Below are 15,300 nucleotides of genomic sequence, written 5' to 3'. Positions count from 1 at the left end.
TTCACTTGAAAATCTGGAAACGACCCAAGAGTCTGGTGGAATATTGCTAAACACATCACACTTCAGAAACAGGATGGGCTCCTGGAGGGTAATTAGTAGTTGCCGGGAGAAAGAATGCTTCCTGACCGGACTAGTGATACATTTTACAATAAAAACGGCTGTTACAAAGCAGTGTGGGTGAGACGAGCCCATTTGAAAAGTACAGACACAAAATGATGTATGCCACATCGTTAAACCCTGGTTGCCACCGGGTGACAAAATTATTGTTTTATTACTTTTATTTGGCTTTTAAATTTTCTTCTTTTGCTTATCCATGTTTCCCAATTTTTATACAAAGATAATCTTCTGTTTTTCTCGTTTTAAGGTTCTTTTCAAGAAGTGAGAGAAAAAACATTGACAACAGGGTTGGGGGAAGCAATCCCCACCGTCCAAGTATACTAAGGCGGATATGGGTGAACAGAGAGGAAATTGGAGATTTGCTGCAGGAAACCCTCCTGTTGTGGGAATGTGATCACAGGCCCTTTCTCCAGGACCGGCTGGTGCTCAGTGAGAATATTCCTGGTTGCACTCCACCCATGAAGCATCAATGAAGTTAAAACCTCAATGGAAACCAAAATGTCCAAGTACCTACCTTACTAAATTTAAATGTAATTCAACAAATTTTATGTTTCTAGTTCATTGTTATAAAATCAGTTACTTTTTTTGGCTGCCAGGTGAGAAGTTACTGTTTACACACATTGTCTTATTTGAGCCTCCCAAGCCACCTCTGAGCGAGTTATGTTCCCTTGTTACTAAAAAGGAAATAGGTCCAAGTGCATTTAAAACACTTCCAACCAATAAGTGGCCTCCTTTAACTGTCAGACACAAAAGCATACATTCTTAATGTAAGCACATAATAATTCCAAATATTCTAAATCAGGGCAAATTCTTCATAAGCTTCATTTTTTTTTTTTTTTTTTGCAGTATGCGGGCCTCTCACCGCCACAGCCCCTCCCGTCGTGGAGCACAGGCTCCGAACACGCGGGCCCAGCAGCCATGGCCCACGGGCCCAGAAGCTCCGCGGCATGTGGGATCTTCCCAGACCTGGGCACGAACCCGTGTCCCCTGAATCGGCAGGCAGACTCTCAACCACTGCACCACCAGGTAAGCCCCATAAGCTTCATTTTTAATAGAGGTCTGATCTTCCAACAAAAGGTAGGCCAAAAGGTGATTATCCAATACCCACTGTAAATAGAGGCTGCCTCTCTCTTCCATGCTCACTAGTCTGAAATGCAATCATTACCACATAAAGCACCCTAAGGCATACTTACCTGCTGTTTCCGGATTTTCTATTCTCTCTGGACCCAGGCTACCTGGGGCGGACTCCCAGTTTAATTGCTTAATAGCTGTGTGACTTTGGACAAGGTACTGATCCTGTACCTTCTCTCCTCTTGGTAAAGTTTATGATTTGTAATAATAACAGGCCCTCTTTCCTCTTTGGTTTGAGATCATTAAATGAGTCAGTACTCTGCACGCGCTATCTTCTTTACCATTTTGTTTCTTACCGGCGTTGTTCACTTTTAACACATTCAAAATCTGGGAACTTCCACCTTAGTCCTAAGGGAACTTCCGCCTTAGGACTTCTCCTTTTCAGAAATGTCCTGGCCACTCATGTACTTTCCCCCATAATGAGTAGCTGAACACATTTTTAAAAATCCCTGATCCACGGAAGGCTGCAAGCCCATCTAGATACAGCCTCCTAAGAACCTCTGCTTCACCCTGAACCCCTCTTCCCTCCAGGGAATTACCTTCGTTCCCAGAGGTCCCCCTGAGGGAGTTGCTCGCCCACCTGCACTGCCCCAGGAAGCCTTCTCGAAGCCCAATCTGTCTGTATATTGGGGTGCTTGTAGCCATGGGAGACCAGTCCTTTGGGCCGTTCGTGGGTTCACAGAACTACGGGGAGCAGGCCGTCTGGGGAACACCCTTGGGAAACCGGTGCCTGACAGAAAAAGAGAGAGGATGTGTGACGTCTTGGGTACAGTGCTGAGAAGGACAGAGGGAACGTAAATAAGAGCTTGAAAGAGTGACTCAGCTGTCCTTCCTTTCTTGGAAGATGGCAGATGCAGGTGGGGCAGGGAACAGGAAAACCCTCCCAACATACTGACCCAGAGGCACTAGGAATGCTTTTTTTTTTTCCTAGAGAAAATATTTAAAAAAATTTTTTTAAAGATGAGATGAGTATTACCGATTTCTCCTTCTGCTTCAGGCTCAAAGGTGGCTGGGCAGTGGTGCTGGGCCCAAACAAGACCCACTTCACCTGCTACAAACCTTCGTTCCCTCTGGTGGTAGGTCAGGTGCAGGGAGGGGGACAGGGACTCAGAGCCCAGGGTCTATTTACTGAGCATACGGGACTCTGTGAAGTGGGTATTTTGCCATCATTCCCATATGACAAGATGCCCATCAGAGAGGTTAAGTCACTGGTCTAGTCACAGAACTGGTAGAGAGTGGGTTTGAGGTTAGCCCGCTCCCATCTGGCCCCCAAGTGTTGGTTTTCACGTCACCCAGCAGCACACTGACTCGGAGGGTGGGAGAGGAGGGAGGTCTCGCTGCGCACTACATTATCGTTACTCAGTAACCATGCTTGTTACACTCCAGGTCCAGGCTGGACGCTGACATCACAGATGAGTGAGTGTCCCTCCGTTTGAGGAATCCATCCTCTCAGGACCTGTTGATTGCCTACTCTGTGAAGAGCTGGAAAAAATCGATCTATTTTGTCATTGAAACAAGCCTAAATAGATACTTAACCAAAAGCATTTTAAATTAACATAATATTACATGTGAAAACTTGAACAAACATACAAGTCCAAGAAAATGAAAGCACGTTGTGTAAGTTCTTGATGAATTTGATTTTCTGTCCTTGTTACATAAAGTGCACAGATCTTTAGGGTTTACCTCTGATTTTCCCATACATGCAGATACTGTGTCCTCACCGTTTCCAGCATGCTTCAAGGCTCTCTCATGCTGGTTTCCAGTCACTATCCCCCCACGGTGACCACGCTGGACTTAAGTCACCAAATGTTAGCTTTGCCTTTTTTGCACTTGATCTGCCTTCTCAAATGCTACAAAATTTCCCCCATGAAACCTTCTAGAAGGTCTATTTTTTCCCCCTTTACATTTAGGTGTACAATTAATCTGGAAATAATTTTAACTTATGGTACGAGGTATGAGTGTGTCAACCCCCCACACACCCTGTAGGACATCCAATTCACCTGATTTATTGAAGAGTCTTCACCATTGCACTACAGTGGCACTTTTTGTCTTAAATCAGATGATGGTACATGTGTGGGTCTGCCTCTGGGCTCTCTGATCTGTTGTTCCATTGTTCTGTTTGTCTAGCTTTACATAAAACTATACTATTTTAATCATGGGATAAGTCGATATTCAGTGTGTATCCTTCAATTTTCCTCCTCTTTGTCTTTGCTATGCTTCACCCTTTGCATCTTCACAGGAATTTCAGAATTGGCTCGTTAATTTTGACAAAAATGCATATACTAGGACTTTGAGATTGCACTGAATTTATAGATCAATTTGGGAAATTTTTAATATAAATTTAGTTAGTTAGTTAGTTTTGGCTGCCTTGGTTCTTCGTTGTGCACGGGCTTTCTCTAGTTGCAGCGAGTGTGAGCTACTCTTCGTTGTGCTCTGCAGGCTTCTCATTGTGGTGTTTCTCTTGTGGAGCACGGGTTCTAGACACGTGGGCTTCAGTAGTTGTGGCACACATGCTCAGTAGTTGTGGCTCGTGGGCTGTAGAGCGCAGGCTCAGTAATTGTGGTGCATGGGCTTAGTTGCTCTGCAGCGTGTGGGATCTCCCCAGATCAGGGCTCGAACCCATGTCCCCTGTATTGGCAGGCAGATTCTCAACCACTGCACTGGGAAGTCCCTGGGAAATGTTTGAGAACAATATTGAGTCTCCCAATCCACAAATACAAAATAGATCTCATTTATGAAATTTCAAGCAATATTTTGCAGTTTTCTGTATAGAGGCTTTTCACACCTTTCTTTAGACTTATTTCTAATCATTCAATATTTTTGATGCTATTGTCAATGGTATTTTTAGTTCAATTATCTAATTGTTTTGTAATATACAGAAATACAGTTGACTTTTGTATACTGACATTCTACCTAGCAACTCTGCTAAATTCACTTAATTCTAACAGTTTATCTTCAGGGGGTTTTTTTTTTTTGGTATTGTAAGTACATAAACATATTGTATAGGAATGGATAAGTTTTCTTTCTTTCTTTCCAATGGTGAATTAAAGAGGTAATAGTGTCATTTTTTCTATTCTTATATGCAAGGAGAGAGCATTATTTCACCTGAAATGAAATCATGGTGTGTCTGCAACATGAAGTGTCTGTGATAGATTTCTTTTGTAAATATGCTTTATCAGATTAAGGAAGTTCCTCTCTATTACTAGATTTAAGAGCTTTTGCTATAAATACCTGTTTAATTTCATCACTTACTTTTATTCTGTGTCTCGGGTTGGTTTTTCTCCCTTATTCTGTAACTGTGATGGATCTCAGTGTGTGTGGGTTGTTTGTTTGTTTGTTTTAGCTGCACCATGGGGCATGTGGGATCTTAGTTCCCTGATCAGGGATCAAACCCGTGCCCCCTGCACTGGAAGCGTGGAGTCTCAACCACTGGACCACCAGGGAAATCCCCTGTTTTTGGGGTTTGTTTGTTTTTGTAACATTAAACCATCCTTGCATGGATACAATAAACCATACTTGATCATGAAATAATTTGTATATATCACTAGATTCCATCTGTTAATTCATTGTCTAGGATTTTTGCATCTCTGTTCATGAGAAATAAATGTCTACATTTTCTTTTTTTCTAGTGTGTTTGTTGAATTTTGGCACCAAAGTTATGCAGGTCTCAAAAAAAGTATTGGGAAGCATTCTCTCACTTTTTCTATTCCCTGGAAAATTTTATAGAATTGGAATTATTTCTTCTTTAAATTTTGGAACAATTCACTAGGGAAGGCATCTAGACTTCAAGCTTTCTTTGTGGAAAGGTTTTTAATTTTGGATTCAATTTCTTCAATAGATTTAGGACTGATTTGTTTTTTATTTCTTCTTATATCGAATTTAAGTTGTGATTTCTAAGGAATTTGTCCTTACTATCTAAACTGTCAAATGTGTTTGCCTATTGCATAACCTTCTTTTACGTTTACTTTATTTACTTTCATGTAAAATCTGTTGTGATATCCCATTTCATATTGGATACTGGCAATGTATTTTTTTTCCTCTTTCTTGCTTTTTCTTTCCAGTATTTTAACATCTTTATTGGAGTAAAATTGCTTTACAATGGTGTGTTAGTTTCTGCTTTATATCAAAGTGCATCAGCTATACATATATATATATCCCCATATCGCCCTCTTGCATCTCCCTCCCATCCTCCCTATCCCACCCCTCTAGGTGGTCACAAAACACCGAGCTGATCTCCCTGTGCTATGCGGCTGCTTTCCTGTCTTGCTTTGTCTTGATCAGAAGTGAATTTTATTAATCAAAGAATCAACTTTCAGTGGCAATTTCTCTTTTGTACATTTGGTTCCTATTTAATCAATTTCTGCTCTTCATTATTGCCTTCCTGCTACTTTCTCTGAGTTTAATTTGCTTTTCTTTTGTGGCTTCCTGAAATAGAAGACTAGATAATTGGTTTTCAACCTTTTTCTTATTACATTAAGGCTATACATTTTCCTTCACTTTTTACCATTGTATTTTACCATCATTTATGTAAAAATATTTCCTAATTTCTGAAATTTCTCAATCTAACATTACTATTTTTGTAATTAAGAAGTATCTGAAAGGAAAATACTTTGAGACTAATATTTGTTCCTCATAATACTTTTGCTTACAAGTTTTAGTACTAATTCCTGCCTGAAACAATCTTTACTATAGTGGCTGCCTAATGACAATTTTCTAATTTCATCATTTCTTCTACATTTATCAGTTGGAATTCACCCACCATAAATGGTTTTTCTCCGTCCCCCTCCATCATTTCAGTGTAACCTATTTATATTTACTTTTTTCTTCTGTGTGGTTCTTCTTTCAAATAATTTCTTTTGTAATTTAGGCTTCATATTGTTCCAGTTGTTACTTTTATATCTTCTTATAGTGCCCTGAATCCCACTTTTCTCCATCTGTTATTATCAGCCTAAGAGTTAAAGTGGTATCCTTTGCTTTCCTCCTAATATCAATGGCAGTATCTTACTTCCCCCAACCCTCTTTCTTCTTATGCTCACTTCATATTCTTACTTTACCAGAAAATATCTTTATATAGTATTCTTCCATCTTTGCTCAACCCTCATTTTAGTCTTAGATGTAAAATTAAATATATTAAATGCTCACCATCAGCCCTTTAGCTGGAAGCTCAACCTCTAGTATATTCCTCAAAAAATTAATTTTTGTATATGGTGTAAGTATAGACCAAGACACATATTTTTCTCAAACAGATGTGCAAGTGTTTCAGCACCTTTTTCTTTGTAAACACTATTCTCTTTCTAATGAATTGATTTTGTAATTTTGACAAAAATCGGTTCACTATGTAGTGTGTAGTTTTATTCAGGAGTCTCTTCTGTTTCACTAATCTGTATGTCTGTCCTTTCACAATACCACATTGTCATAGCTGTTGTAGCTTAATGACAGGCCTGGAAATCAAAGAGTATATGTCTTGCAACTTTGTTTTTCCTTTTCAAAATTGCGAGTATTCTAGTTCCTTTGCTATTCCACATAAATTTTAGAATCAGTTTGTCAGTTTTCACAGAAAATCTTCCTGGGAATTTTATTGGAATGGGATTGAGTCTAAAAATCCGTGTGGAGAACACTGACACTTTAACGACATTGAATCTTCCAATCCATTAACAGGGCACCTCCTCCCATTGTCCAGGTCATTATTATTCCCTTCTTCATTGTTGTTCTCAGCATACATTTCATGTCACTCACATTTAACTATTCCATGGTTTTTGGTGCTATCATAAATAGCTGTGCATTTTAACCCTAATTTTCCATTTTATATTGCAAGTATGTAAAAATAGAACTGATTTTTGAATATTGATTTTACATTTTGCTGTCTTGCTAAATTGACTTGTTATGGTGGCTTTTCTAGTGTGTGTGTAAAGTTTTAAATGGAGTTTGAGTGAAGGCAGTCATGCTGTCTCTGAATAGTTGTCGTTCTTCCTTTCCAATCTGTATCTTTTTAATTTCTTTTTCTTGCCTTATGCAGTCAGCTAAGTCTTCCAGTACAATGCTGAAATAGAGTGGTGAGAGTGGATATAATTGACTTGTCCTCAATCTTAAGGGAAGCTATTCACTCTTTCACCATTATGACATTAATTGTAGACCAGCGGTCCCCAACCTTTTTGGCAACAGGGACCAGTTCCACGGATGACAACTGTTCCATGGACCAGGGGGTGGGGGGGATGCTTCAGGAGGTAATGCAATTGATGGGGAGTGATGGGGAGCAGCAGATGAAGCCACGCTCACTCGCCTACTACTCACCTCTTGTTGTGTGGCCCAGTTCCTAACATGCCGCAGACCAGTACTAGTACTGTGGTGCCCCCTGGGGGTTGGGGATCCCTGCTGTAGACACTTTTCAGATGTGCTTTATTAGTTTGAGGAAGCTACTTCCTATTCCCAGTTTTCTCAGGTTTTTTTTTTTTATCATGAGTGCTGTGGAATTTGAACAAATGCTTTTACCACACCTGTTGATGTGACCATATGATTTTTATTTTTTAGTTGGTCAGGTATGAATTAGTGATTGGATTTTGAATATTGAGCCAGCCTCAGCTTTGTATTCCCAAGATAAACTCAAATTTGCCTTCATGTATTACCCTTTTATATATTATTGGATTTAATTAACTAATATTGAGGCTTTTTACATCTATGTTCATGAAGAACATTTGTAGTTTTTTAAGAAATTGTAGTTTTTTCTTTTAATCAGTGTGACACTGATTTCATAAAATCGGTTAAGAAGTATTTATCATCTATTTTCTTGAAGAGTTAGTATAGAATGGCTATTACTTCTTTCTTAAATGTTTGATAGAAATCACCAGTGAAATGATCTGAGCTTGGATTTTTCTTTCTTGGGAGAATTTTAACTATGAATTTAATTTCTTTAATAAATGTAGCACTATTCAGGTTACCCATTTCATATTAAGCTTTGGTGGTTTGTGTCTTTCAAGAATTTAGTCCATCAAAGTTGTCAAATTTGTTTTGTGTTGCTTACCCCTTCCACTGTTTTAGTTTCGCTGGTTTCTGGTCTTATCCTTACTATTTCATTCCTTTTTACACTGGGCTTTACTCTTCTTTTCCTAGTTCCTTAAGGTAGGACTTTAGATTATTGATGTGAGACCTTTATTCTTTTCTAATGTAGGTATTTAGTGCCATTAATTTCCCTCTACACGCTGCTTTTTCTGCATCTCAAAAAATTTGATATGTTGTATTTTAATTTGTACATGTTGTATATAATAATTCAAAATATTTCCCATATTTTTCTTGAAATTTCTTGGAGCCATGAATTACTTAGAATTGTGCTGCTTAATTTCCAAGTGTTTGTCGATTTTTCTGTTCTTGTTGCAATTGGTTTCTTGTTAAACTGCACTATAGATGGAAAAAATTTTGAAAGGTTTCAATTATTTAAAAAATGTTAAGATTAATGACTTAGGACATGACCTGTATTGATGAATGCTTCACATGTAGTTGAAAAGAATACATACTCTGCTGTTGGATATTCTAGACATGTCTACCAGGTCTACTTTATTGATGGCATTATTCAGTGCTTCTATAGCCTTGCTGATTTTTGGTCTCCAACTTATGTTACTGAGAAATAACTGTTGAAGTGTCCAACTAAAATGGTAGAGTATATTTCTCATTTCACCCTGTTTTTGCATGATTTTGAAGCTTTCTTGTTAAGTGCATGCACATTTAGGATTGTCTTTTTGGCAAAATGATGCTTTTCATTATATAAGGTACCTATATATTCCTGATAATTTTGTTTGCTCTTTGAATATATATTTACTTCCAGAAAAGGGTACATATTTTCTAATGACAGCTCTTAGGCTGGGAGATAAGGTGGGGCTGAATCAATCTGATCTGTATTTCAACTGACCGAGCTTGGTTGAAGCTTTTGGTTGATTTAGTGCAAAACTGCCTTCAGATATTTTGAGGGCAAATCAGAATGTTTCCCTCAGCAGGGCCTGGAATCTGAGCATGGAGACGTTGTAGAGATTTGCTTGTGCTCACAGCCAAGCTGCCAGCTCTCAGAGCTGTGCGAAACAACTCCTTGCCTTACAGCCTGTAGTTTAAATATTTGCTTGTAGTTTATTTTGGTTTTTCTAAATAGACAATCACATGTGCAAACAATACGATTTTTGTTTCTGCCCCAAACCCCAATTCCTTACAACTTTCTGTTCTCACATATTGGCTAGAACTGTCATTATATAGCTCAATAAAATTGATGGGCATTCTTTTTCTTAATTTAAAGGTATACATTTACTGTTTTATCATTAAATATGACATTTGTCAGTTTTTGGAACATACTCCTTGCAAAGTTAAAGGAGTTAACTTCTATCTCTAATTTAATAACATTTTAAAATAATCTATGGGTATTATAGCCCATTAAATGATTTATCTACACATACTGAGATATTCATATGGCTTCTTTCTGGTAGTGTGGTTAATTTTACAAAAAGAATTTCTAATATTAAATCTTCCAAACACCCTAATGAGTTTTAATTAGGATCAGGTTCAGGTGCACATAACAGAACCAACTCTCCTCCCAACGAAAAAAGAAAAGATGCCATGAACAAGACAGTTCATCTCTCTTTTGTGTAAAAATATGCCCAGACTTGGTGGTCTAAGGGCTGGCACAGCAGCTCCATCATTACCAGAGAGCCACATCACTCTTATCTCTCTACTGCACTCAAGCAGACAGCTTCCACCCTCAAGAGGAATTCAGGTTCTAAGATGGCTGCTGAGTCTCCAAACATCCAGCATGTTGCATATTAAAAAGAAAGGATGAAAGCACACTAGGGGGCTTTCCCCACTTGTTTTCCTTTTGAAAAACCTTCCCATTATCCCTCTCAGTAACTTCTATGTCCATTTCATTACTCAGAATTAGCAGCAGGATCACACTTAGCTACAAAAAGAATGGAGAAATGCAGCTTTTTAGCTGAGCACATCACCATTATGAAAAATACAATGATACTGCTGGTAATGAAGAAATATTGGATTCACTACTAACAGTCTACTACACTTAATAATGTCATGACTTAAAAAAATAAAAACTCTACATTACTAGATGCATTTTTGCTATAATTCCATTTAGAATTTTTAAATCTATGTTCACAAATGACTTTGTCATTTCCCCCCAAAATGTCTACTTCCTGTGAAATATTGTAAAATGTTAGAATTATCTTTCCTTTAACTTTCCTGAAAATTATCAACTATTACTGAAAGTCTCTGGAACCTCTTTCTTTTCTGGGGCTGGGGCAGAGTTAGAGGAGCTAGGTAGATTTTCAAGCCAGAAATTCAATTTTTAACTTTCCTATTGTTTTTTACTGGTTGCTGATCTACTGATTTTTGTTAAGTTTCATTTATCTGGAAAATTTTCCATTTCATTTAAAATCAGACCCAATCCATCATTATCCTTTCACACAGTATTTGATTTATGCCTTCAACATTATGCTGACATCTCTGGCTTCTACTGGGAGAGGCTGAATGTGGATTTGCATCACACAATACAGAACCTTTAAAATCTAATTGACCCTGGATGGTAGGAAACAGAATATGTGTTTATTCTTTATTTTGTGCATATATCTTCCTTGGAACATCAATGACAAAATACATATTCAGATTTTCCAGGTTTAAGGGACAGACTGTAGCAGATATCTGAAATTCTTTCCTTATGCAAGCCTTCTCTTCCCTTCTGTAAATCATCATTCTTCACCCCAGGTCTATTAACATTGGATAATAATAATGAACTGAACACATAAGGACTTGGGATTCAGAAATCATTGACTACGTCCTTCAAGGAAGATGCAGTTTCTTTGGGTAAGAGATGGGATTCCCCACTGAAGTAAAGAGCACAAAGTAGTGGGTGTTTCAGAAATATTTGCAGTTTTGAATCCTCATATTCCTCCAAGATAGCCTAACCTAATTTTCAGATTAATGCTCATTCACATAAGGTAATTGGTGAGGCTGTGAAAAAAACTGACTTTGTAAGTAAGCAACTGGTAGAATGACTTTTCACCGTCCTGAATCTATAGCTATACATACACATTTCAGCAGCATCACTTAAAGGTATCACTTAAATGTACTGAGAGGATACAAGATAGTTCAAATTAACAGAGAAGTGAACTAGGATTAAAAAGGGACAATAACTAAAGCTATTCTGTGTAATCTATATAGAAGGAACTAATTAATACTAGCAGTAAGATGCTACCTGAGAACAAAAGCTAAGTTTGATTTACTGTACTAAGGAGTCCATTAAAAATTTATATTCTGAACTATCTCAGCCAAATCCTGGCAGGGCACCTTGAATGATGATCCCATCATGACTGCATACACTGTGAATTCTCTTAAAGGAAATCAAGGTGTTCTAACCAGAGAAGGTAGAACAGATTGCAGATACACAATCACATGAAACTATATTGCACTATATTGATTATATAACTAAAGAGGTAGCTTTCAGGACCATTTACAAAGGGTACAAAATAAAAGGTTTAAAGTATGGAAATGCATTTTAATGCCATATTATTCTAGTAAGAAGTTGTATTTTTAAATAAGAATGTCTCTATGCAGAGTAGAAACCCCTGGAAAATGGTATTGTTATCTAGCTAATTTATCTATCAAATGCGGCATTCACAAGAATATGCAAAACTACACAAAACATATTTTATAGTACAGAAACGAAGATAACACCTAAATCTCCCTGCAGGTCTTATGATGTCATCCTTATTGTTATCCTGATTGTTACATTTATTTACACAGATTAAAAAATCTTTATGTTGTACTATGAACATACCCATCATTGATAGTTGAATACTTTCTCCAATTGTTTCCTAAAAGTTTGGAACATTTGGAACATAATTTCCCTTAATTTGTAAAGGAAATTATTTTTTTCCAAATGAATCAAAATAATAGTAAATAAACCTTCCTGCTGAGGCTTTACCCCATCTGAAATATTCATAGATCTTCATTCATTCAAATTTTTTCTTTTTTTTTTTTACTAGAAGTTTGTCCTTCTAGACGAAGAATTTCCCTAACTTATAGCATGGTTTCTCCAAGGTATGAGCTTATGATACCTGCAATTCATTCATTTATGTTTTCTCTCATTAAAATCCTAATTCTTAGTAAACTATGAATTTCAAAGGACTGTATTCTATATTCATTTGCATTATGGAATTTCCTCTTTGTGGATGTTAGCATATCAAAAAATGGCTTTCTGACATTCATTTCATTCATAATGTTCCTCACCTGCACAAACTTACAAGACTTCCTGCTAAGAACTTTCATAGGGTTCACTGAATTCAGAGTCCCTTGTGCACATGTACTGACTTTTTTGTGTGTATAAAAAACAGAGTTCCACATGCCACATATACATGGTGTACAATGAGATGATTCCATTTACAGAGTTTCTCTTCTGTACAAATTTTCTGGGAATTCCTGTGACTTGACTTTTGAGAGAAAGTTTCTTACATTTACTTCACCAATATGTTTCTCATCTGTGTGAGTTCTCTGATGCATAATGAGCTGTGACTTCCAACAAAAGGCCTTCCCACATTCACTGCACTTACAGGGTTTCTCTCCTGTATGAGTTCTCTGATGTGCACTGAGAATTGATTTCTGAGAGAAGGTTTTTCCACATTCACTGCATCCATAGGGTTTCTCCCCTGAATGAGTCCTCTGATGTACAATGAGCTGAGACTTCCTAATGAAGGCTTTTTCACATTCGTTGCATTCATAGGGCTTCTCTCTTGTGTGCATTCTCTGATGTACAATGAGCCGTAATTTTCCACTGAAGGACTTCTCACATTGACTGCATTTATAAGGGTTTTCCCCTGCATGAGTGCGCTCGTGTACAATGAGTAGCGACTTCCAAATGAAGGTTTTCCCGCATTTGTGGCATTCATATGGTTTCTCTCCAGAATGAGTTCTCATGTGTATAATGAGGTATGACTTGCTACTAAAGGCTTTCCCACACTCACTGCACCCATAAGGTTTTTCCCCAGCATGAGTTCGCTGATGTGAGATGAGCTGATCTTTTCTATTGAAGGCTTTCCCACATTCACTGCATTCATACGGATTCTCCCCCGTGTGAATTCTCTGATGTACAATAAGTTGTGAATTGAAACTGAAGGATTTCCCGCATTCACTGCATTCATGTGGTTTCTCTCCTGTGTGAGTCCTCATATGTATGATGAGGTAGGACTTGCTCCTAAAAGCTTTCCCACATTCAATGCATCCATAGGGTTTCAACCCTGTGTGACTTCTCTGATGTACAATGAGCTGTGACTTCAAACTGAAGGCTTTTCCACACTGATTACACCCATAGGGTTTCACCCCAGTGTGTGCTCCCTGATGTACAATAAGCTGTGACTTGAAAGTAAAGGATTTCCCACATTCACTACAACCATAGGGTTTCTCTCCCGTGTGGGTTCTCTGATGAACAATAAGATTCGACTTTGTGTTAAAGGCTTTCTGACATTCACTGCATTCAAAGGGTTTCTCTCCTGTATGAGTTCTCTGATGTATCACGAGCTGTGACTTCAAACCAAAAGTTTTCCCACAGTCACTGCATTCATAGGGCTTCTCCCCTGCATGAGTTCTCTGGTGTGAGATGAGCTGGTATTTCCGACTGAAGGCTTTCCCACATTCACTGCATTCATAGGGATTCTCCCCCGTGTGAATTCTCTGATGTACAATAAGTTGTGAATTGAAACTGAAGGATTTCCCGCATTCACTGCACTCATGTGGTTTCTCTCCTGTGTGAGTCCTCATATGTATGATGAGGTAGGACTTGCTCCTAAAAGCTTTCCCACATTCAATGCATCCATAGGGTTTCACTCCTGTGTGACTTCTCTGATGTACAATGAGTTGTGACTTCAAACTGAACGCTTTTCCACACTGATTACATGCATAGGGTTTTACCCCAGTGTGTGCTCCCTGATGTACAATGAGCTGTGACTTGAAAGTAAAGGCTTTCCCACATTCACTACAACCATAGGGTTTCTCCCCCGTGTGGGTTCTCTGATGTACCATGAGGTTAGACTTTGTATTAAAAGCTTTCCGACAATCACTGCATTCATAGGGTTTCTCCCCTGTGTGAATTCTTTGATGTATAATGAGTTGTGATTTCAAACCAAAAGCTTTCCCACAGTCATGACACCCATAGGGTTTCTGTCCTGAATGAGTTCTCTGGTGTGAAACAAGCTGGTCTTTCCTACTGAAGACTTTCCCACATTCACAGCATTCATAGGGATTCTCCCGCGTGTGAATTCTCTGATGTATAACAAGTTGTGAATTGAAACTGAAAGTTTTCTGACAAACACTGCATTCATGTAGTTTCTCTCCTGTGTGAGTTCTCTGATGAACAATGAGGTAGGACTTGCTGCTGAAGTCTTTCCCACATCCATTACATTTGTAGGGTTTTTCTTTTGCATGAGTTTGCTGATGCACCACAAGGTATGACTTGCTGCTGAAGGCCTTCCCACAGTAACTGCATTCAAAGGGCTTTCCTCCCATACGTATTTGCTTGCATATGAGCTGTGACTTTCTGTTGGCAGTTTTTCCAGATTTATTACTTTCACAGTATTTTATCCCAATAACAGCTTGCTCATGTTTAGAATGGAAGGACGATTCCCTATGTGCATGAAACCCATTAGGATTCTTTCTGGAATAATTATTCCCGAAATCTGTACTATATTTCAAACTCTTTCCATTTGTGACACATTTATGAAGTTTTTGTCTTGAAGAAACATAATTTGTACTAAGAAGACATAGTTTTCCAAATGCAGTACACTGATAGCCTTTTGACATACTTCTTAGCTTGCCTTGATTTTCCTTATGCCATTCCATATGACCATCAATTTCCCAGACTTCGTCTAGAAATGAAAATACTCATGTTATAAATAGTAACATGATCCTAGTATAGCATAAAATTGCCTTAAAAAATGCCATATCATGAGGTTTTTCTTAGTTTCAGATATCAGTTCTGAATGTAAATAAAATCTCAAGTGTAAATGTACCCAAACTCCTGAG

At 38.1% G+C, this 15,300-nt stretch overlaps 1 protein-coding gene across 1 annotated transcript in view; it reads right to left on the bottom strand.

The window, feature by feature from the left end:
* Positions 1-10,813: 10,813 nt before the first annotated feature.
* The window catches only part of ZNF268 (zinc finger protein 268), a 39,040-nt gene continuing 34,553 nt past the window's right edge, over positions 10,814-15,300 (bottom strand). The window contains exon 6 of the mRNA XM_065890083.1: positions 10,814-15,143. Within this exon, the coding sequence (XP_065746155.1) occupies positions 12,667-15,143 (2,477 nt within the window). The 3' untranslated portion in view covers positions 10,814-12,666. The remainder of the gene's footprint in view (positions 15,144-15,300) is intronic.

The sequence above is a fragment of the Phocoena phocoena genome, chromosome 13 (assembly GCF_963924675.1).
Source record: "Phocoena phocoena chromosome 13, mPhoPho1.1, whole genome shotgun sequence".
Taxonomy (NCBI): domain Eukaryota; kingdom Metazoa; phylum Chordata; class Mammalia; order Artiodactyla; family Phocoenidae; genus Phocoena; species Phocoena phocoena.
The sequence above is the reverse complement of the archived record's forward strand: the minus strand, read 5'-3'. Positions and strand labels throughout refer to the sequence as shown.